Consider the following 22318-nt stretch of genomic DNA (forward strand, 5'->3'; position numbering starts at 1 on the left):
GTTAAAATGTTACCTCAAACATACCTGGAGTTTTGTTTCATTCACACGTTTGAGCAACCCTTTTATTAGTCGGTCTACATCTCCAAAGCTCAAAATGCTCTGTTCCACCTTGTGGTGTCATGAAGTGGAAGTTTTCAAGCTACTCCAGGTATGTTTGTGATGAGAAAACGTGAGACATTAGGAAATAGTGTAATATGGGCCCTTTAAATATTATGCAAAATTGATGTTTACTGCCATATAGTGGACCATTCCAGATGAAGCAATAATGTCTATGTGGAAGAGTTGCATTATGCTAAAGCCACAAATCAAAATGCGTTGCTAGGTATATTTAGTTTGTCTGGTACTTTTTTTTTGGTCAAAATGAGTCAACTGAAACTGAACAAAAGTGTTCTGGAAGCAGTTGAGTAAAACCAAAAAAAAAAAAATTTATTAAAAAGATGTGCTTTTAACAAGTATATAGTAGATTATGACCATGGTTACATGCGGCCCTTTTAGGACCATTAGTAATTTAAGAATATGATTCCAACATGGTACAAAATATTTACAATGTTCTAACATTATAACAATTGTTTTAATATACAAATTTAAACATGGTAGCTAAACTATTTGATTATAGGCACTAAACATTCAAATAAAAAATATATAAAAACATCTCAAAACATGCCTAGTGGCTTTCCTTTTGTCATTCGTAGTAATTGACGGCGCATTTTTCATTATGGAGAAACATAGATCAGTTTTCTAAGATAAGAGTACTGTAATACGACTGCTACTGCATGCCTTTGTCTACGCACTGAAACATTTTGAGTATGAAACATAAAACTACATTCTGTCCATCTTGTTGAAATAATATATTGGCAGGTAAGTGAAGTTGATACACTGAAGAAGGCAGACTCATCGTAGGAGAGGTGCTCTAGCCTTGGGTATGGAGTGACTGAAAAAAAAAATTGTGGTTATTATAAAGTTGAAGTGAATGAGCATATATCCAGACATGAGTTTCTTAAGCATGTGCAAAACAGGGAAGAGTAGTTACCAAAGCCTAGAAAATCTCATTGATTGCAAAGAAGTGCGGGCTTTACGTCCTTTGGAGACAGAGCGTCTGGGTTTGAGAAAGAACACGGACACAATTAAGCAGAATGCAAAGTGCAACAAGTGAACATACAGATACAGAATAGAAGAGGTGGTGCAGCAGGTCAAAGGAGTTATAGCCAGCCATAGTCCTCTTGAAATCTGAACAAGTTGAGGAAAAGCAAAGAACATGCAAATGCAACAACAATGTACCGGTGTAGGAGTAGTGAGAATTATCGACACTTGCACCAATTGAAACAAATAAAATGCTGCACATCAATTCATTTCGCTTTCAAATATAACTTTAGTTCAAACCATAGACTGTATAAAGAAGTGGGCTAAGTGAGTGTGACGTCACCCATAGCATTCGGCTCCAGTCAAATGAAGCTCACTGAGGCTAGAGCAGTTATAGGGGCAAATTTGGAGCAGAGTTTCATATTTGGAACTCTAACTGCGAGTATCATAGCAACCAAAGAGCCAATCCGGTGTAAGGCTCCTTTCCACCCAAGCCGCCGGTGGCCGCTAGCAGGAGTGGGCCCTTAGCAATGCTGCCATTTAAATATCATATTAATGCTAGCGTGAGCAACCTCAGGGAAAGAAGTTGCTTGATTTGTCTGTTATTCAGGGCTAGCCCAAGCCTTCAGGGGGCCCTAAGCAGAGTTAGCCATTAGGGGCCTTGCCATATCAGCGGCTCAAACATATTTGACCAAATTAAGACAAAGCTGTAATTTCAACCAGTTGTAAAAACACTTATCTTGTGGCTATCTCTGTTGTAATCCTCAAATCTTCTGTCTAAAAACATGTAACGAAGTGGGGTCTAGGTGCCCACCCCCAGAGAAAAATAAAGATCTAGACAGTTATTTCCTGATTTCTGGTGCATTTTACATTTATCAGTACTTTGCACTAAAGTAATATGATTCTGAAGTATACCTTTGCTTAAGTACATCTTTTGGCTCTTTAAGATCCTGAACTAATCTGTGGTGCATCTCAGTCAGTGTGTTTCATTAGTGTTACATTCTCTGTCCATAGAATTAGTGAAGTGAATTGCAGAGTCTCTGAAGTTGAACTTGAAGAATTACGAAGGAAATGTGCAAGAATTAAATACCACAAGCGTTCATTACAATCACCAGTTCAGCAGTTCAGCCAATGAGATAACAGCCATGTTGAGAAGGGAGAGGTTTGCTCTTTAGATGTAGTGTTGGGGGGCTTGCCTGCAGGTGGATCTGTGTCATGTTTAAGTTGAGCGGAGCACTGGCTGTGTCTCTATGGCTGGCACACGCCTCATAGCACATGGGGTCTCCAGTCACTACATTCAAGTTGCCTAGAGACCTGACCAACCTGGTACTGCACAGAGTAGGGATGGTACAATATGAAATGACAGTGGTTTAATTACTATGAAAAGACATTATTAATTGTACAATAGTACAATACATACCACAGTACAATAGATTAACTTTACAATTGCGATGAGACCAATGGTAAAGGTCCTATATTACACAAAGTTTTACTCTTATGAGCTTTAATCCATGTTAGAATGCTGCTGCCTCCTCAAAAACATACCTGGAGTTGTTTTGTTTCATTCACATATGCTTGAATAACCCTTTATTTGTTCATATCTCCAAAGCTCAAAATACTCTGTTCCACCTTGTGATGTCATGTAGTGGTAGTTTTCAATTTAATGGCTACCGTTTAACTTTAGTTCAGCAGAGACTGGCAATTCCAGAGCTGAAATTACCCAAATGATTCTAGTGAAGGTGTATGGAGTTTAAAAACACAATGGGGCACTTCCTGTATTACCGACATCACAAGGTGGAACGGAGCATTTTCTGATTGAGAAAAGAACTCAGCCTAAATATGCAGGGTTTGTATGTTAAATATGTGAATGAAACAAAACACAACTCCAGGTTTGTTTGTGATGAGGAAACAACATTTTAACATAAATCAGAAAATAGCATAATATGGGCCCTTTAAGTTATGGTTTAAACAGACAGATAAAAACACTTTGCATTAGATTCACTTTTTAGAGCATAGATTAGGAGAATTTCAGAAATGCCATTTCAAATCAAAAAATCTTTTTGATATTATAATGTGACCTGAATAATCACAATTATCAGTTAAACGGCAGAGTTAAGGGGTTGGGTTAGTTTTAGTGGACATGGGCGGCTATAGCATCTTTGTAGCCTTCCTCTTCATTATAATAATACAGATTGCGAATGGTATATCTGTTCAGTAATAAAAGTATGGCAAGTGGTCACATTTTTATATAGCACTTTTCCACCTTCAAGTCACACAAAGTGCTTTACAAGGAACCACTCACCTATTCAAATACACTCATACACCAGTGTATGCAGACACTGGGGGAGAGGTTGGTTCAGTGTCTTGCCCAAGGACACAACAGTATTCATTTCGGAGAGGGAAACACACCATCAACCTGTGGGTCAGTGGATCTGACCGCTTTACCAACGATGTTTATATCAAGAGTGGGATTCAAACCACCTTCAGATGAGCGGATAAATACACTGAGCTACTGTCACTCAGTAACATATGATATCGATACATTAAAATACTAGGGCTTTAAACACAAAAGTACTCAAAGGGATGAATACAGAGTTAAACATAGTCTGAAGTAGTACTTTACTATAGCAGTGAAATAATCTGTATTTTTGACAACCATAGCTTGTGAACTGAAAAATTAAATACAAAATGCTGTCCTTGTGTAAGACATTTAATTCACCTTGCCCCCAGTATCTCCGTACTGTGTGTGTGAATGAGTGACTGGTTTCTTGATGTAAAGTGCTTTGAGTGCCTTGAAGGTGGAGAAGCGCTACATGAAAAATTTGACCAGTTACCATTTGCCAAAAATCTAAACCCAAATACTAAAATACAATAAAAAATAATAAAAATATAATCTAAACTAACCTTTTCATTTATATCTACATCTAGTTCAAAATTTTAGTATCATGATGATCACATTCCTGCTATAACGTGGCACCAGCATCTCTCCTATGACTTTAATCTAGACAAACTGCTACCACTAACCTGCCACTCAAGCCACTAGAGGGCATTGAAGTCCTGGTCCTCTTCCTGCTGTCGGCTTGATCGGACAGGGCCTGGATACTGGCCTGCAGGACCACTCTGCAATGGAGACACAGACAGGACCACAGATTACACCTTATACAAACCACTGAGCAGCTGTGTGCTGGGTGACCACTTCAAGTAGTTGTAAGATACAGTAAAATGAGATAATCCTATGGGTGAAACTTGTTTTGGGACAGGGGCAAACACAGGCTTTTGGTCTGTTAGTAACTGCACATTCCCTAAACCTATGTGTGGTTTTGATTGGACATCGAGGGAAGAGAGGGAGTGAGCGAGAGAGAATGAGGAAGAGGAGAGATGGAGTGAGAGGGAGAGAATGAGGAAGAGGAGGGTCACTGTCCACACACACAGACTGAAAGATGCAGAGAGGAAAGAGGAGAGGAAGGTCACTGTCTCCACATACAGATTGAACACAGATGCTGGGAGAGAAAAGAGGGAGAGAGAGGGAAAAGTAAGAGGCGAGGAGGATCACTTTCCACACACAGATTAAAGATGTTGGTCCCTTGTGGTGGGATGGACTAAGTAGCTTTCATCTATAAGCTTAAATTTCCTATAATTTTCAAATAATTTTATGCAAGGAAAATGTATATTGTGTTTTGATTTCTAAATCTACCCTTAAAATCTAAAAAAAAAAAAAAAAACAGAGGGAGGAGCAACAGAGGCCTAAAACGTGGTCACCCCAGCTGTGTGAGTTAAGATTTCTACCTCGGGGAGAGAGATGACGACCTCGTATGAATCTTATTCTCTTCTAATCTGAAACACAAGAAGTAGAACAGCAGAATTATTTAGTTATTTTTAGAAACTTACCAAAGGAAGGGAGGAGCAGACAGACAAAATGGAGACAGGGTTAAGAAGATACAGCAAAGAACGCAGCCAGGTGATAATAATGAAGCCAGGAATTAGAGTTGGGCGATATGCCAAAACATCATGACAGTTTATTAGACCCAGGATCACCATTTTAGACTGTTTTAACACAATCCATGCAGTTAGCATCTTTATATCTGCCGTTAAGGGGTGACTAAAGGTGCTCTATGTAACCTTTTTCTAGTGGAGGGTTTGCCACTTGCTTGTCTCCATGGAGATCCTATTGCTTTGTCTAGAATGTTCCAAAGTATGGCATTAAACATATCCATCTTGCGTTTCAATCCGATAATACCCGAAAGGCATGCGTGGTTGTAACTTGTAACTTGGCCTGTTGTTGTGACTTGCTTGGAGATTGATACCATTTAAGGCCACACTGTGGAATATTCCAGACAAAGCCATAATGTTTCCATGGAGGAAAGAAGATGGTGTACGCTGCACCAGATAAGTTATATAGTACACCTTTACATTTTGTATTGCCATATCGCCCAGACCAACCAGGAATGCTCCAGAAAAGGCCAGGGTGGTGCTAATCTTATCAGGACAGGGCCTTTATCAAAAAGACTCAATTCTGTGACAGTCACCATAGAAACCAGAAGGACCAACAGAGCTATCAACATAAGAGGGTGAAATGGACCATCTATAGAACAGAAACTCCAAACTGTCACGTATGTGATAGGGCTGCACAATATTGGTCATCAAATCAAAAAGAGAAATTTGAGTTGGCTCAACTGGCTCAACGTGACTGTTGAGTTTAGAGAGAGATGCTTGTGTCTCAATGCTAACGCTAATGCTAATTTAGAAGAATAAAATATTAAACCCATGCCACAAACTGAAGTATTCTACATATAAAAATAACTGGGCAGTCTTTATTTTAATTAATTGAATTTTTATAGGTTGTTTATCTTATGTTTTCCAATTTTAATAAAAGTAACACAGTGAGCTAGCTAGCTTATTATTATTATAAATTTGCAAATGCTGCAGAATGTCCTCTGTAAAGAACTAAAAAAAATACAGTTTTTTTAAATGGAAAATCTTGAGCCTGTAGTTTAGACCCCCACAAATACATTTTCTTAAATTCAAGGGATTCTTGTTTTAGTTCAGTTCATAATATTTCAGTCTTTGCTCATGCTGCTGGAGTTGTTTACAATGTGCAGCAGAATCCTACTTTTTACACATATCCAATCGCAACACTTGTCCAAAAAATAAAAAATCGTGCAGCCCTACTATGTGATCATCTTATTTAAAGCAATCTACAATCAAAAGAATAGGAGAAAAGGAGGATGATTTTCAACCAACATCTAACTTGACTTGGGGATTGAGAAGATATGCAGTGCTCACTTACAGTGTTTTTACTTAGTGCTCCAGTAGGGGACAGGTTTTTGGGGGTCTGGCAGGTGGCAGAGCTCATAGAAATCCTAACCCGTCTATACTGAAATGCAGGATGGAAGAAGGGATGCCATACACAATCCACCACAGGGCAAGGCTACACAGGGAGGAGAGCAGCATGGCTACCAGCCATCTGAAAGGAGCACAAATCCAACAGGAGCAAACGGAAAAGAGGAAATCAACAGAAAACACAGAGACAAACACCCGGGAAGGACACTCTGATGTTTGGATTTTACCCTCGGACTGGATTAGATGAAAGACCTTTACGCAACTACCACTAGGGCGGCAATATTAATACAATTTAACTCACACTGAAATCCAATTGTTTATTATCAGCTTGGTTCTGTTCAATCAAAAGGGCTAAGTATTTTTGAAGTCTTGTTTACGCTCATGCAATTAATATTCAAAGCCTTGTTGATTTTTTTTGTTAATAAAAAACTTAATAATTCACAAAGTCCTATGATGTGGGTCGTTTTCACCAATCCAGTCACAAAACCAATGGAAAAAAACAAAACAACAGAAGTGACAATGAACCCGGCCTTACTTTAGTTACATGTTAGACAGAAACATAGATCCAACATAGAAATGTATTTGTTCATGCACGGGTCTTAGGGCTGCAGCCATGCAAGAGAGACAGAGCTGAAGCAAATGAACAATGAGCATGTTTAAAGGAGTCAACTCTCCAAGCGCCAGTGGAATTCATGCATTTTATACAGCTGCACAAACAGGGAGGCCACATGGTCAAGAGCAGTAGAGATCACATATAGTTGCACTGCATACATTAATAAGGCTAAACTTTTTATTTGTTTCTGTCCAATGAGGTTCATCTGGTCTTCTTGGAATGGAGAAACTTGGCTTGGCCTGGGTGAAAACTTGCCGGGGTCTAGACTAGAGCTGGCAGGTATAAGGGTGGACTTTCTTCATAGACACTAGCATAGTCCAGTCAGGTTCATCTGGTCTTCTTGTCAATCTATCTTGGATAGATTCTTTTTTCTATCCAAGATAAATAGTTTGTTTTCATACCTGACAGTTTGGACTGCTCACTAGCGCTTTTCCTCAGAGTGGTCACGCGATGTTGCTGTCATGTGCCCGCTCAGCTGATTTAAACAGGTTTTGGGGTGTCTTTCTACTGGTGGAAGCAGGACAACAGCGCCATCTGTCCAACTTCTTCAGAACAGTGTCCCAGGTGTGTGAGTAAAAAAGCCATACATGCATACAAACAAATATACACTGGGGAAAGAGGAACATAGGAAGCGAAAGTTTGCAGATAAGTAACAAAACAAAGCAGTACAGGAGCAACTCAAATCGGCCATTTGGGGTCTTTGCAAAAGAGAGAACTGCATTATGTACTGGAAGAAAGAAAACATCATTGGGAGAGGACAACGAACATCATCGCTGGATTAAGGAACCAACAGAAATACAGAAACGTGCCCACGGGACTTTAAACCGGGACGACGGGGCGTTTTTACTCTCACACACCTGGGGTACTGTCCTGAAGAGGTTGGACTACAGATGGCGCTGCTGTCCTACCTCCACCAGTAGGAAGACAGTGGCAGATGTTTAATCAGCTGACGGAACAGTCACAACAACATAATGTGACCACTCTGAGGAGCTAGTGAGCAATCGAAACTGTCAGGTTTTGATTGGACAACAGGTATGAAAAGAAATTAAACATTGGTCTGAAAAAAGAATCTAATGTAAAAAAAATATATAAACAGAAGACCAGATGAACTTCATTGGACTTTTAAGAGCTATGTATAACAAACCTATTCCATATATTAATATTTAATATTTGGCAACATGGAGCATTGAAAGAATATCCACAAATGTGTAAGTAAGCAGAGAAATACATTATTTTACAGATAAAAAGTACATGTTTTATTATAGAGATCAGTAGGCCTGTCACGATAACATATTTTGCAGCATGATATATAGTTTAAATATTACAGTTATTTGTCTAGATTAGGATTATTTGTCCGTAAATGAAAAATACTATTATCCCTCCAAAAAATTTAGATCAACTGATATGGATTTTTTCATGGACGATACAGATTGTTTAGAATCCAGAGCAACACCTGTAAACTTCTTTCTCCTGTAAACTGTTTTATACCAACCTGCCGAGGGACTGAAGAAGGAAATTAGCCACAATAGCTATAATCTTTACATATTTACATTTTTAAGTGCTGCCCCTTTACAAATACTAAATAAAATTAAGAAAAAAAAAAGAAACAACCGATGGCCAATAAGCTCTGCTGATATTTTTGGGACGATATTTTATGTTACTTAAATTTACTGAAAACTCCCCCCAAGGTCTTTGTTTTACCACAGAGCTATAAGAGAGCTGGTCACATTTTGTGCAGCTATTTCTTAATAAAGTGTTATATACAGCCTTTTGTGTATTTTGTAGGCAGATTAACCAAAACAAAATATCGGCCTGTGCTGGAGATTTAAGGCCGAGAGCTGACACGCTAAAAACTCCAAATATCGGGCAATTGATATATCGGTCTATCTCTAGTCGTCAATAAATAAACAGAATGAAACACTTTAGTAATTAGTTATTATCTGTAATAAGTCATAGAAGTTATTCATTCAAACCTTTAAAGTTCCAATCTAATGTAGAACAAGAAAAATTTAAAAAAAAGTTTCCAACTAGTACAAGGTCCAAAAATGATCGTTCGGACTAACAGACTGAACGACGAGTTGATATAGTGATTATTGTGACAGGCCATGAGATCAGGGTTGAATACAATTTTGATTTAGGCATGAATATCCAAAAATAACCTGTTTTAGAAATACATATGTTTATTCAAATGCCTTCACCCATAAGGTTAGACCAGTATCAATATTGGTTTAAACAAAAAAACAAACTAAAAAAAAAAATCAATCAACAACATTTTGTTTTGTTTTTTAAGTAATATTGTCCCATCATTAATATGTAGCACAGTGTAATAGAAACATACATTTGAGTGGACGCTAACTCCAGGAATCTTAAACTCTTCATTTACTGTTATAATATCATAATACGAAGATGACAAAAATCTCAATCTCTACACTGTAAGCATGATCTAGTTTTCACTTTAAAGGGCCCATTTCACGCTATTTTCTGATATATGTTATGTTGTTTCCTCATCACAAACATACCTGGAGTTGTGTTTTGCGTGTTAAACATGTGTGAATGAAACAAACCCTGTATATTTAGTGCAAGTTTTTCCCTCAAACTGAAAACGCTCTGTTCCAGCTTGTGATGTCATGTGGTTATACAGGACTAAGATCATTTTGATGGTTGGCAGTTCTAGGCCTGTAATCTCTACTGAGCTAAAGGTAAAAATGTAGCTGCTAACTTGAAAACTACCACTTCATGACATCACAATGTGAGAAAGAGCATTTTGAGCTTTGGAGAGGTAGACAGCTTAATAAGCCAGGCTTACTCAGACATGTGTGAGTGAAACAAAACACAACTCCAGATATGTTTTTGATGAGGAAACATCATTCTAACATGACTTAAACCTCACAAGAATCCATTTTGTGTAATATAGGACCTTTAAACAGGAGCAAACTTACTTGTCAAAACAAAACTTCAACTAATCAAGACTTTGTTATTAAACCTTGACAAGTTGAACAAAAAGCAACTCAAAAAGCCTTGCTCTATGGAGGGGCCGACAGTGACAGGCGTGTAAATGTAATGCATTCATCAAGTGCATTTCCACCTCACACCACAAGAGCGAACAAAAAGGAAGCTCCAAACTCAGCCACAGCTAGCCATAACATTCAGTCGCCTATAGCAACGATTTCTATAGGAAGAGGACGTCATCTTGACAGGAAGTCACATGCACTTACCTCCATTATACAAAACCTCACATGCACTCTCCCCTCTTTCTCTCTTTCTCCCTCTGTGCTATCTTTTCAACGGCAGGCAGCACACAGGCCACACTGGACCCATGACGCTGCAGCAGAACACTAGCACCTGCCTGACATGGGACAAAAGCCAAAGCCATATGGGTACATTGGCAGAGGCCAGCCAACCGTCTACAGCTGACATCAAGCTCCTACGGCTGGATTCACACAGGCACAGACAATCGAAATCTGTGTGCGTTCCATAGACTGTATATATAAATGGACATAGCTAGCATTACAAATAGGAAGTGATCATAGGTACACTTCCAGCTCCATCGACTCCAGCTCCAATTCACTTTACATTTGAAAACTGTCGCCCCTCGAACCGTAACTGCTGCTGTAAGTCTCGTTATTTTGGTCTTAAAATGTTTGTATTAACCCGCACTACATTATCCTGGTATTTTTATTTCGCTGTTGTGTCCATAACTCAATATATGAACATTAATAACAGACAAATCAGCTGGCCTCTTTCCTCAAGGTTGCTCCCACTAGCAGGTTTGACTGACAGCGTGGCTAAGCGGAAGGAGCGTTACCTTCTACAGCCTCTAGATTGGCTCTTTGGTTACCATGATACTCATGGTCAGAATTCTTAATATAGAACTATGCTCCAAATTCGCCCCTATAACTGCAAGTCTCGACGAGCTTCATTTGACTGGAGCTGAGCGCTATGAGTGACATCACACTCTCTTAGTCCACTTCTTTATACAGTCTATGGTGTGAACTCATCTCAATATACTGTTTTTATTCATACAAAGTTGTCTTATCGATAGGCCTGTCACGATAATAATTGATTCTGTGCACAATAGCACCCGGCTACTTCACTGTTAGCATCACTACTTCCTACACTACACTAAAATTAATAAATATTTAAAGATGAGACAGTGGACAGAGAGCTGTGGGCGGATGTCACTGACAACCTGTTAAAATTAATACTTCACCAGAGTACAAAGATTTTTGTGTCTCAATGCGCTAAAGCTGAGGCATAATAAATATTAAAACACCACCACAAACTGAAGTATTCTACATATAAATATAATTGGGTAGTCTTCATTTAAATTCAAAATATTAAAAAATGTATTAAAATACAATTTTAATAAAAGTGACTGTTAGCTTTGAGACATAGTGAGCTAGCTAGCTAGCATGCTACTCTGCACGGAGTCTACCGTATTATTATATCGACTTATCGTTCAATATATGAAAGCTGGAACAATATTTTTATCATGTGTACATTTTCTTTGCACTAGTGGGAAATGTTTTGGTTATTTTTTGGCAATATGATCAGATTTAAGCCATAAAAGGTTAAATGAATAACTTCTATGACTCATTACAGATGCAAACTCATTTACTGCAGGCCATGGTTTTTTTAACAATATTGTAAATTTGATAATAGTTTTTGTGGTTTAAATCTGCTTTTTGGGGTTTTGTGTCAGTGGCATAAAATGGTTTCAGTATTATCACTTATTTATATTTACAGCAAAATATCGCACTTCAAAATTTGTTATCGTGACAGGCCTACTTATAGAGTTGTTGTAGCTTAGTGATTAACAGACTTTAGGGTTGTCAAAAGTATCGAAAATCAGATACTAATAATCAATAAAAGTAGTATAAAAATTTGATACTCATTAGAAGAATTGACCCTGAAAAAACCCAAACAGAACAAAACTGGACCTTTCCTGAACAGTTTTTGGACCATCATAAGCTTATAAAAAAATTTATGCTAACAGATTTGTTTTTCATACTAAAATTTTGCTCATTGGACAACTATAAAGATCATATAGTGACAAAGAATGAGAGACTTGCATTCCATTGTGTAAAAATAGAACTTTTTTTCATTGTGGTATCAAAAATTGCTATCGAGTCTATTACGATTTACACACATTAAACTACATTTCTCTGTAGAATTAAAGTATTATTTTATAGTATAAGTACTATTTTCTGACCTATGTTATTATGTTATTTCCTCATCACAAACATACCTGGAGTTGTGTTTTGTTTCATTCACACGTTTAACTCTATATTTAGGCTGGGTTCTTCTCTCAAACAGAAAACACTCTGTTCCTTCTTGTGATGTCATGATATTGTTATAAACAAGCTCTAAAAACATTGGATAAAAAACATTACAGATATCGTCATTGTCACATCCTACAAAAATACAATTTGCTGAACTGGAATAATTTGGTTAAATTTAAAAACATCTGCTTGGTCTATAAAATCAAACATGGCACTGCCCCGCCGTCACTGGGTGATTTCGTAAAGTTTAGATCTAGTGAGGGCCGCGTGACCAGAGGAACAGTGAGGGCAGACTGTGTTATTCCTCACAGAAGATCAGCCTTTAGTCATGCAGTTTTCTCAGTCAAAGCCTCCCAGCAGTGGAACACATTGCCTGAAGCCATTAGAGAGTCTCCATCATTCTTTTCATTTAAAAAGAATGCCAAAAAATGGCTAGTGGAAACTCAGTCTTGTGAGCATTGATTGTAAATAGGTATTTGTAAATGTACATATTTTTAACTATGTCCACATTATATTGTCGTTCAATATGTTTAATTCTTATCTTTGAATGTTTTCTTAATTGTAGGTTGCCTTGTTACATCTGGCCTGTGGACAACCGATGAAAACTAGCTCTAGTCAGCTAACTCGGGCACATTTACATTTTTTTGTAATGTTGATTAATGTGCATTGTCCCCTTTTAAATAAATAAATAAATAAATAAATGTGGTGATACAGGAAATGCTCAACTGTATTTTTAAACTCCAAACACCTTCACCAGAATCATTTGGATGATTCCAGCTCAGGAATTTCCAATCTCTACTGAACTAAAGCTAAAAGGAGCTGTTAACTTGAAAACTACACTTCATGACATCACAAGGTGGAACAGAGCATTTTGAGCTTTGGAGATGTAGACAGACTAATAATAAAGGGTCACTCAAACATGTGTGAATGAAATAAAACACAACTCCAGGTATGTTTTTGACAAGGTAACAGTATTATAACATGGCTCAAAGCTATAATCTATGCTAATTGAAATCCCATGTCCTCAGTTGGCTGCAGCATCTGATTTTGCTTTTTGTGAATAGTCTTTGGTCCACACCGCTGAAACCCCCTTTTCAAACTCTTTAGAAATATTAATTCATATTTGATTGTAAATTACCATGTTTTGTCTAACTGTATATTTGATGTGTCTTTCCAAATCCAGCAAACCTTTGTCAAAACGATCATAGAATATTACTCAAAAGGTATTGTTTTAATAATTCTAACAATGTAATTACTTCCATAACAGCTACAACTGTGCCTGCATCCAAAAGTACCCGAATGATAATCATAATTAGAATGGCATTATGATATAGAGCAGCCTTCATAAGCCATGGCTGTAACCATGAGATCACTAAACTTCATTACAAAATTATATATACACTTGTACCTCTTCTTATTGAGAAATTAAAAAGATTTTAATCAATAAACGATTAAAAGAAGTAAAGAAGTATTATACAGCACTATCAACCATGTGGTACTCACGATAATGATCCAGTTGAAGACCTGGCCTGGCGTTTGCTTTTCAGAGCTCGGAGTTTATCGCCTTGAGTGAAACCGTTCCGCTCCTCATCGTCGATATACTGAAAGACAAAAACATGGGAATTAGACTAGGAACCTCGGAACATGTTGGAATATTTTCACACCAAACATACTTGCTCCATGTCGTTTTTCTTGCTTGTTCTGTTCTTGTTCGTCCCGTTAATGGTGATGTCATCCACTCCGGACAGGATCCTCGTCACAGACATTTTTCCATTTCCTCGTTCATTAAGCATCTTGTCCCGGAAAACGTCTCCCTCTTTCCACAGATTGTTCTGTTTACTACAAAGGAATATTAAATCAATACTGATCCATATGCAGGCCTGTCACTACAACACATTTGAAATGCAATCATAGACTGTAAGTTTAAGTGGACTAAGTGAGTCTGACGTCACCCATGGCTCCAGTCAAATGAAGCTCATCGAGACTAACAGTTACAGGGGCCAGTTTAGAACGGAGTTTCATATTTGGAATTCCCACCACGACTATCATAGCAACCAAAGAGTCAATCTGGAGCAAAGCTGTTGAAGGTAACGCCCCCCGCTTATCCCCTGCTAAATTAGCTGTGTGGGCACTTAGCAACTGTCAATCAAGCCTGTTGCCAACACTAGAGGGACCGACCTCGGGGAAAGAAGACAGCGGATTTGTCACTTATTAATGTTCATATCTTGAGTTATGGACACAATAGTGAAATAAAAATACCAGGATCATGTGGAGCAGGTTAATATGGACATTTAAGACAAAAATGACAAAGTGACAGCAGCAGTTACAGAGACATGGGTGACAGGGAGTCAACAGAGCTGGAGGTGCACCTATAATCACATATGAAAAATGCATATTACAGTTTGTGAAGGGCCCCTCCCTGCACTGGGCCCTGAGTAAACACTACTCTTTACCCTCCCCAGTTCGACGTCCCTGCTGACAATACCCCTAATGCAGGATTATGCCCAAAAGATATTCTAAATTTACAATATTTTTTAATAACTTGAGCTGCAATAAATAAATAGAAAAAAAAGGTGGGTGAGTTTGTATCTATAATTTAGGGCAAAAAGTACTAGAAAAAGTATTGACAACCAATAAATGTCCATCTGTCAAGTACGGATTATTATAGCTTTATTCTATTACAAAAACTTACTCTTCCACAAAGTTCTGCTGAGGACCAATGACAGACCCTGGTCTACAAATCCGTATCCAGGCGATGGCTTCTGCAGCGGTCAAACGATAATGTTTCATCATGTAACATGCGATCAGCGTGCCTGTTCTCCCCAGACCAGCTGAAAGAGTTCAATCAAATCATAATTTTATTTTTAAAAGCTGAGTTCATTCAAGTTGGCAAAGCTGTTCAGTTGTCTATACACCAGGTACAATCTGCATATGAACGTTATAACTTTTAATACTAATAAAACAGTGTACCACATTTTGTGTAGCACTCCCTTATGATGGTGTGAAGCAAATCCTGCTCAAACAAAGCTGCAAACATTTCCTATAGTGGGGTGTAGCAAAAGAAAAATTCACTCTAAAACTTTTGTTTAGTTGAGAGAATTGAAGATGTTTGGCCTCTCATCGACGTAGCTTGTCCAGTTCTGGTCCGATTGCTTTTGGACACTGCCTCATATCTGTCTGAAGGGAGGAGCTAACTACACTCAAACTAACACACTTGTTGTTTACAGTTTCTGTTTGTTGGCTAGGTCTATTGAACTATAGTAAGTGTTAGCTGTGACTCATATTTTGCATAATCGTTCGGGCCCTAAGGTGCTCTCACATCTATTAGCATACTGGCTAGCACTACTGGATAGAGTTATAAATAGGAGATGATGTCAAAGACCTTCATTCCTGTTCATGGATTGTCTTTCCTAACAAAAATGGCCTCTTAAATTCCCCTCTCAATAGTGGGATGGCCAATCTCAACAAAATATTGGCCAATGTTGGAGCCCGAAGATCAATATAAAAAAAAAAATTAAAAAGCAAATATTTCTCACTGATATCAATCTTCCTGTGCCTATTAATGATTACATAGTATGACAATAAGAAATATCCAGCCTTATACTTCACCCAGAGCCCTGAGGTCACCTGACCAGCTCCTACTGGCCATGTCCAGAGCCAGACTCAAGACCGGAGGTGACAGTCTTTTCTGTGGCAGCGCCCAGACTATGAAACAGCGCCCCCTGCCTGTCAGATCCTCTCAGTCTTTAACACAGTTTAAGACAAGACTAAAAACCACTTCTTCTCCCTGGCATTTAATACCAGCTAGACAGAATATCTTGGTGTGATCTGTATATTTGTTTTTTGTTGTCTTTTGTGTGAAGGACTATGGTCATCTGTTGTTTTAAATGTGCTGTATAAATATTCTTGAACTGAATTGACTTGAATACAGAGATTACAGACCTTTACAGTGAACTGCGATGCCTCCTTCTGCGTTTTCACAGATGTTGAGAAACTTCCGAACAATGGAGTCGTTTGGAGTACTGCCATCCACAAAGAACAGGTCATGATGTTCAAAGCCAGAGTCTGTGAAGCGCCTGGCGTCATACATCTTCTTGTTTAATCGGATGACGGTGGTGATATTGTGTTTACGGAAATAAGGAATGTAGGCTTCAGGAGCGTGGAGAGGGTACCCTGTATGGATTAAGATTGGGTCAAGATTATTTGGTTGTGATAACCCAGGTTACATTAAAATATGAAGAGTTGAACTGCAAAAACACATCTCCGTTTTGTCACCATCTTCTGCAGATATTAATAAGAAAATGTGTAGTGGATTATATGAGAGATATAATATATATAATATATGACAGATGGAATATAGTTTTGATTGCAGTAAAATACATTTGGCTTTTGCAAACATGTCTATACAAATATTTAACTACAGTGATGTAAGGTAATGAAGTTGATGTAGTAAAGTACTGTACTTAAGTAGAATTTTTAGGCATTTGTACTTTACTTAAGTACATTTTACAGTTGATAATTTTTACTTTTACTTCACAACATTTGAGAGCAGGTATCTGTACTTTCTACTCCACTACATTTTTTACCAGGACTGAAAAGTGAAAGTACTTTTCATATGATTTGAGGACTTTTTTTTACCATGTTCATGCTCCTGACATCCTGACTTAAGGTTTCAAGTTCAAGCTTTGACTTTGAGCAAACAAAAATAAATACACAAAACTCCTGAGAAAAAAATAAGAAATGTATTTGTAATGTTTCTGTTGATCAAAATCTGTATAATTTTTTAAGCAAAATCACTACATTTACACTTAAACTAACACTTGTGTGATATACTTCTACTTTTTACTCATAAAGCACATTTTTAAACATAGTTAAATACTTTTACTTAGTAAAAGTACTTACGTAGATTTTTCATGTGATACTTTTACTTAAGTAAAAGCACAGATACAGAGGTAAAAAGTTACTCAAGAAACAGAATTTAGCTATAAGCCTTTGGTGGTTTTAAAATGGCACATATGACTGAAAGATTTCTGTTCTGCGGTCTTCTATTTTAATGTTAATTATGTTTTATGTTTTGAGTTGTTTGTAGTCTTTCACTTTGAATTACTTTGTGTACCAATTGTGCTATACAAATGATCTTGCCTTGCCTATCTGCTTTTGCAAATGAACTCTTCCTATGTAGCAGTCAAAAGTTTGGACTCACCATCTCATTCTGTGTTATATTAATAAGATTATATTAATAATATTTGATGTCTTATGTATGTATCCAAAATGTAGAATATAAAATGCAGAATGTAGTAAAAATAAAGAAAAAAAAAACAGTGAATGACAGGTTGTGTCCAAGCTTTTGACTGTTAGTGTAATTTAGAAGCAAAAATAACTAATTTCAATTGAAACTTAAAATATCTGGTTGTTTATGTCACATTTAGTTTACTTTATAATTCAGAAAGTTTGATTTTGTAAAACTGGTCACATGCTAAACGAGTGGTGACCCATTTAACACTGAATACAAGATTTCACTGTTTGGTCATGGGGTTAGTAATAATGAATAAATCAGAAAGTTGGGATGTTTCTTCTCACAAAACAATACAACCCTGAAGAGAAAAAATATGCAAGACAACTGTCAAACAAGGCACAAAATGTAGGAAATATTTTTACCATTCTCTATCTTGGTTTTAGGATGAGGCCCACTGAATGCAAGAAACTTCCCGGGAATTACCCAGTTAAAGTCTCCGTTTTCTGCTCGCTCGTAGTGCTCGTACTCCTCCACGTCAAAGTTGGAAAAGTCAAGCCAGCCAAATTCAAGGGCCTATATGAAAAGATATTTGTTATAAACAGCTATAAAAAAATTATTAAGATTAGAGGTTAAAGATGGAATACCTTATGAATAGCCCAGAGGCAGTCTAAAATACTGAGATTGTACATGCAAGTTCCAAAAGAGGCATCCCTGAGGACACAAACATTCAAATTGAGTTAGTTCAGAGTTCAGACAAGTTACCACCTGTTACCACCCCAAAAACACACCTGGAGTTGTGTTTTGTTTCATTCACACATGTCTGAGAAATCCTGCATTATTAGTCTGTCTACGTCTCTAAAGCACAAAATGCTCTGTTCCACCTTGTGATGTCATGAAGTAGTAGTTTTCAAGTTACCAATTACATTTTTTCTCCCTTTTTAAACCCCACACCTCCCATCTGTTTTCCCCTTTTGATGGGCATATACAAATGAGAAGAAAAAATAAATGCAAAATAATAAAGAAATAAAAAAAATAAAAAAACAAACAAATATACAAAATAATTCGTAACAGACAAAAAGAAAAAAATTAAGTTCAAGTTCATTTAAAGCGACTTAATTTAGCAACTGGTGAGCCTAATCCAAATTTCACCGTAAGCAGGAGATTTAAGGCCGATATCCCATAAGCAAAAGAGTGGAAATATCGGCTCGATATATTGATCCATATAAGTGAAATATGGAATTACTTACCTAAATGGAATATAAGTAGAATTCCGTGAGATTAAAAGATTATAGGCTTCGTCTGGAGTCATGTTCAGATGCATTACCTAAAAACACAAATTATTTATCGTGACCATCTTTACTCTGTTTTATGAAGCTGTTACTGATTAATTTACTTACTGCATAAGAACCGATAAGATAGGCAGCATTGGCTTGTTTCTTCTGATCTCCACAAGTATAAAAGATGATTTTCTTTTTTGAAAGAGTAATAGACTGTGGATACAAGCAAAATGACAGGCACATTTAGTTGGTAATTTAAAGCTGCAATGTGCAACTTTTCTGGTGGAGGGTGTGTCATCTGCATTTTTCTATAAATATGTTCGCTTGACCTAGAATGTTCCACTGCATCGTATTAAGGGAGCCATATTACGCCGTTTTCTGATCTGTTATAATGTTGCTTCCTCATCACAAACACACTTGGAGTTGTGTTTTGTTTCATTCACACGAAAATTTTGTCAGCAATTAAAAAACTGAATGGACTAAATTCAAGCTAGACCAGTTTAATGAAATACTGTGGAACATACAGACCCTTATAGTTTTCTCATTGCTTTAAGTTGTAAGTCAGTGGTGTGTAATTTACCTTGAGCTTCTTTGTCAGCTTGCAACAAAAGCGATAAAACATGGCCAAGTTGAGCGGGCCAAAGTCCGCATAGAAGCTGAGGAAAGACAGAGAACAGTGTCAGGGTGGCTATTTCTACGCCGAGCACACAGCCTCGGTCTCTGGGGACGTCAGTGTGGAATCAGCTTCGAACAATATAAAAACGCAAACTAAAGAAAGGATTATTTGGAAGAGGTGAAAGCAGCTTATAGTTAGTAGGTTAGTTTAAGTGGACATTAATGCAGTCACACATTTCAACAAGGAGGAGGAACATTTAAGAACAATCCCAACCATATATGCACAACTACTGTATTATTATTATTTATTATCATTATTATTATTTATATAATGGACTGCTGTCACTGCTTTATTTCAGTTATCAAAACCCCAAAGCTACAAACACATGTCCAGCATTCAATAAATAGAGAGAAATCAGATATGAGCCTATAGAGCATAAAGATACAGTGGTGAAAGAAGTACTCAATTTTGTAACTTAAGTAAAAGTACAGATCCTGGAGAAAAAAATACTCTAGTAAAAGTATCACAAAAAATCTACTTGATTACCTTGTGTACGAATTGTGCTTATACGGGGTGGCACAAAAGTCATTGACGCTTTTAAATCTTCAATAGCTCCTATAATTCTTAAGTTATACTCGCCAAATTCTAGCAGTAAGTAAACTGAACCTTCTGAGATTTTTGACAATTTATACGGTTATAATTGTTCACTTACACTTGAACTTATCACTGCTTAAACTAGAGGAAGTAAAAATAATGCTTTTTAAGTGTCCGATTTAAAAGCATTTCTGGGCTTATGGCTCTTATTTGATCCTCGATATTATGTTTTAAGCTATTTATTGTCTGAGGTTTATTCACAAACACCTTTTTTTAAGATCGCCCCACAGGAAGAAATCAGGACTAGTCAGGTCTTGGGAGATGACTGCACCCTGTCTTTGAAAACGACTTATTATTCTTTTAATGGCATTTACGCTTGGGGCATCTCTGGTATTAAAATGTTGACAGTAACACCTCTGGGTTTCTGAATTTGACCCATGTGACTCAAAGTACCACTGTACAATGAGGGTTCGTTCCTCGGTGCTGTATTTGCTCATATTAATGTCAGAAGGGTCGTTCTAAATGCTCTGAAAAAATAAAAGAAAAGTATTTAGAAACAAAAGAGTTATGGATTTTTTTTCAACTGTCAGTGACTTTTGGTACAAATAAGAAACCTAGAATAGTGCCTATAAAGTGTACTTGTATTACTAACATAACAATCCTGCACCACTGAAAACCTGGGTGTTTTTTGGTAACTTACTTTTCATATGAGAGCTCATCGTCTATGCAGAAACAGTGGCGGTCCGCTGTGCTCTTGATCTTTTGCTGGAGTATGGCGAAGTACAGTTGATCTGGAGGACAAACAGAGGAGGAAGAGAGGGAGGAAGAGAGGGAGGGGAAGAGGGCGCACACGAGAGGAGTAGTTAGAACCGAATGTCCAAGTCCCTTTAAACTGCGTCCCATTCACCTGAAATACTTCAAACACCGCCTGAAACTGCAGATATAGCAACTTTAAGCACCCTACCCTCTATGAACTCAATGCATCTGGAGGAAACGTCGTCTGCAGCCATCCTTCCCACTGTTCGGAACATAACAGCACTGTAAAGGTCAAAATCACCACGCGGACCTACGCATAACTTGCCAAATTAAAAATGATAACGTCTTAAGAGTAGATTAAGTTAAAAGTAATCTTAAAATGAAAATAAAATCGCCGTCGTTGGGTTTGTTTTCAAGATGAGGAAAGTTACCAGCCGAGGAGGGAAGAGACATTCACAAGTGCGCACTCTGCTGAAAACGAGCTCGCGGCGGCTCCTCCCCCTCAACGTTCCCTGCGCTCCTATTGGCTGGAGGAAAAGCTACAGCGATCGCCATTGGACAATGAGAATGCCACATATGACAGCCCCCGCCCCTTTCAGTTTAAAGTTCTCTTCAGAAGACACATGATAGGCCCCGGGAAAGTTGCCCAAGCGGTTGCTAGGACGATCCCTCAGCCAGTAAAAATCCTGATTTCCACTTGGATGACCCTTCCTTTTCCCAGGCTCCGGCTGCTGAAAGATGTCAGTGGAGCAGCAAATGCAATAAAAATGCGTAGTAGGTTGTTGGTGTGAGTGAAACATGTGATGGCGCTGTGTGGGTTTGTTGTTTTAGCCGTGAGGGCAAACCTGGGTGAACTGCACAAACTAAACACATACATTTGGCGACCCTAACTTCTTCACTGGATAAGACGTCACGGAGCAGGCCTAGAGCACTAAGCCGCTGCAAAGGCATCAGGGATAAACCGTCACAACCTCGTCCACAGATGGTGTCGCCATGTTAGGTCAAAATGTTAAATAAAGTCCTTTGCGTTTCCTGATGACCACATGTGTACATTCTGCGTGTGCGTGCGTAATGGGCTTGGAGTTGAGGGGGTTCACTGCGCAGACCCACTTACCTGTTATCTCAATGTAAATATCAGAGTTTGACTCCGCCTCTGAGCTGTTGTGAGCTGCACAGCGCTTTTTCCTTGACTCGGCTCGTCTTCGCTCGCTCTTGCGTTTCATTTTCTCCTCAGATTTGCGCACATTGCGCAGTGGTCATTTGGACGCTACGAAAAGGCTCGTCCCCGTTTGCCCCGCTGTTATTTGTGCATGTCTGCGCACGGGCTGGTCCGGATGCGTGTTCTGGATGTGTCAGCCGTGGCACTGCTGCTGCTCGAGCCTCTCTCTGGTGTGACGTCTCCAGTAGGGGAAGGTCTCTGAATCCCCTGCATGTGACGTATCAGCGTAATGTCCAGTGACTGTGCTCCACTGTACAACTGCAGCATATGGAGCCGACAACTGCGACTGTAGCTCTGAGGACAAC

The 22318-nt window shown here is 38.1% G+C and overlaps 1 protein-coding gene across 8 annotated transcripts; it reads right to left on the reverse strand.

Moving 5' to 3' along the window:
- Nucleotides 1–330: 330 nt before the first annotated feature.
- Nucleotides 331–22187, reverse strand: cdc14b (cell division cycle 14B). Of its 8 annotated transcripts, none has more exons than XM_033972191.2 (16): nt 21909–22181; nt 20739–20829; nt 19409–19484; nt 18949–19041; nt 18799–18875; nt 18196–18262; nt 17974–18124; nt 16258–16488; nt 15008–15146; nt 13989–14154; nt 13819–13916; nt 4867–4914; nt 4105–4200; nt 2277–2409; nt 1031–1096; nt 428–931 (listed from the first exon to the last, which is right to left on the reverse strand). In XM_033972191.2, exons 1-15 carry the CDS (start codon nt 22015–22017, stop codon nt 1073–1075), a joined length of 1599 nt encoding a protein of 532 aa, XP_033828082.1. In that variant the 5' UTR covers nt 22018–22181; the 3' UTR covers nt 428–931; nt 1031–1072. The 8 variants fall into 8 exon arrangements, 6 of the variants coding, with proteins under 6 accessions (XP_055080246.1, XP_033828083.1, XP_055080247.1 ...); XM_033972194.2 differs by lacking the exon at nt 21909–22181 and adding an exon at nt 21003–21135; XM_055224271.1 differs by lacking the exon at nt 2277–2409 and having other exon boundaries at nt 331–931; nt 21909–22187.
- Between the last annotated feature and the right edge of the window lie 131 nt (nt 22188–22318).

This window comes from Periophthalmus magnuspinnatus, chromosome 9 (assembly GCF_009829125.3).
Source record: "Periophthalmus magnuspinnatus isolate fPerMag1 chromosome 9, fPerMag1.2.pri, whole genome shotgun sequence".
Lineage (NCBI taxonomy): Eukaryota > Metazoa > Chordata > Actinopteri > Gobiiformes > Gobiidae > Periophthalmus > Periophthalmus magnuspinnatus.

Excerpts from the sequence above, each read along its gene's own strand:
- cdc14b (XM_033972191.2), bottom strand. The coding sequence starts at position 22,017 with ATGAAACGCAAGAGCGAGCGAAGACGAGCCGAGTCAAGGAAAAAGCGC. Across the intron at positions 18,876-18,948 it reads ATCTTATCGGTTCTTATGCA|GTAATGCATCTGAACATGAC; the intron begins GTAAGTAAATTA and ends TTGTGTTTTTAG. Across the intron at positions 4,201-4,866 it reads TCGTCATCTCTCTCCCCGAG|AGTGGTCCTGCAGGCCAGTA; the intron begins GTAGAAATCTTA and ends TCTCCATTGCAG.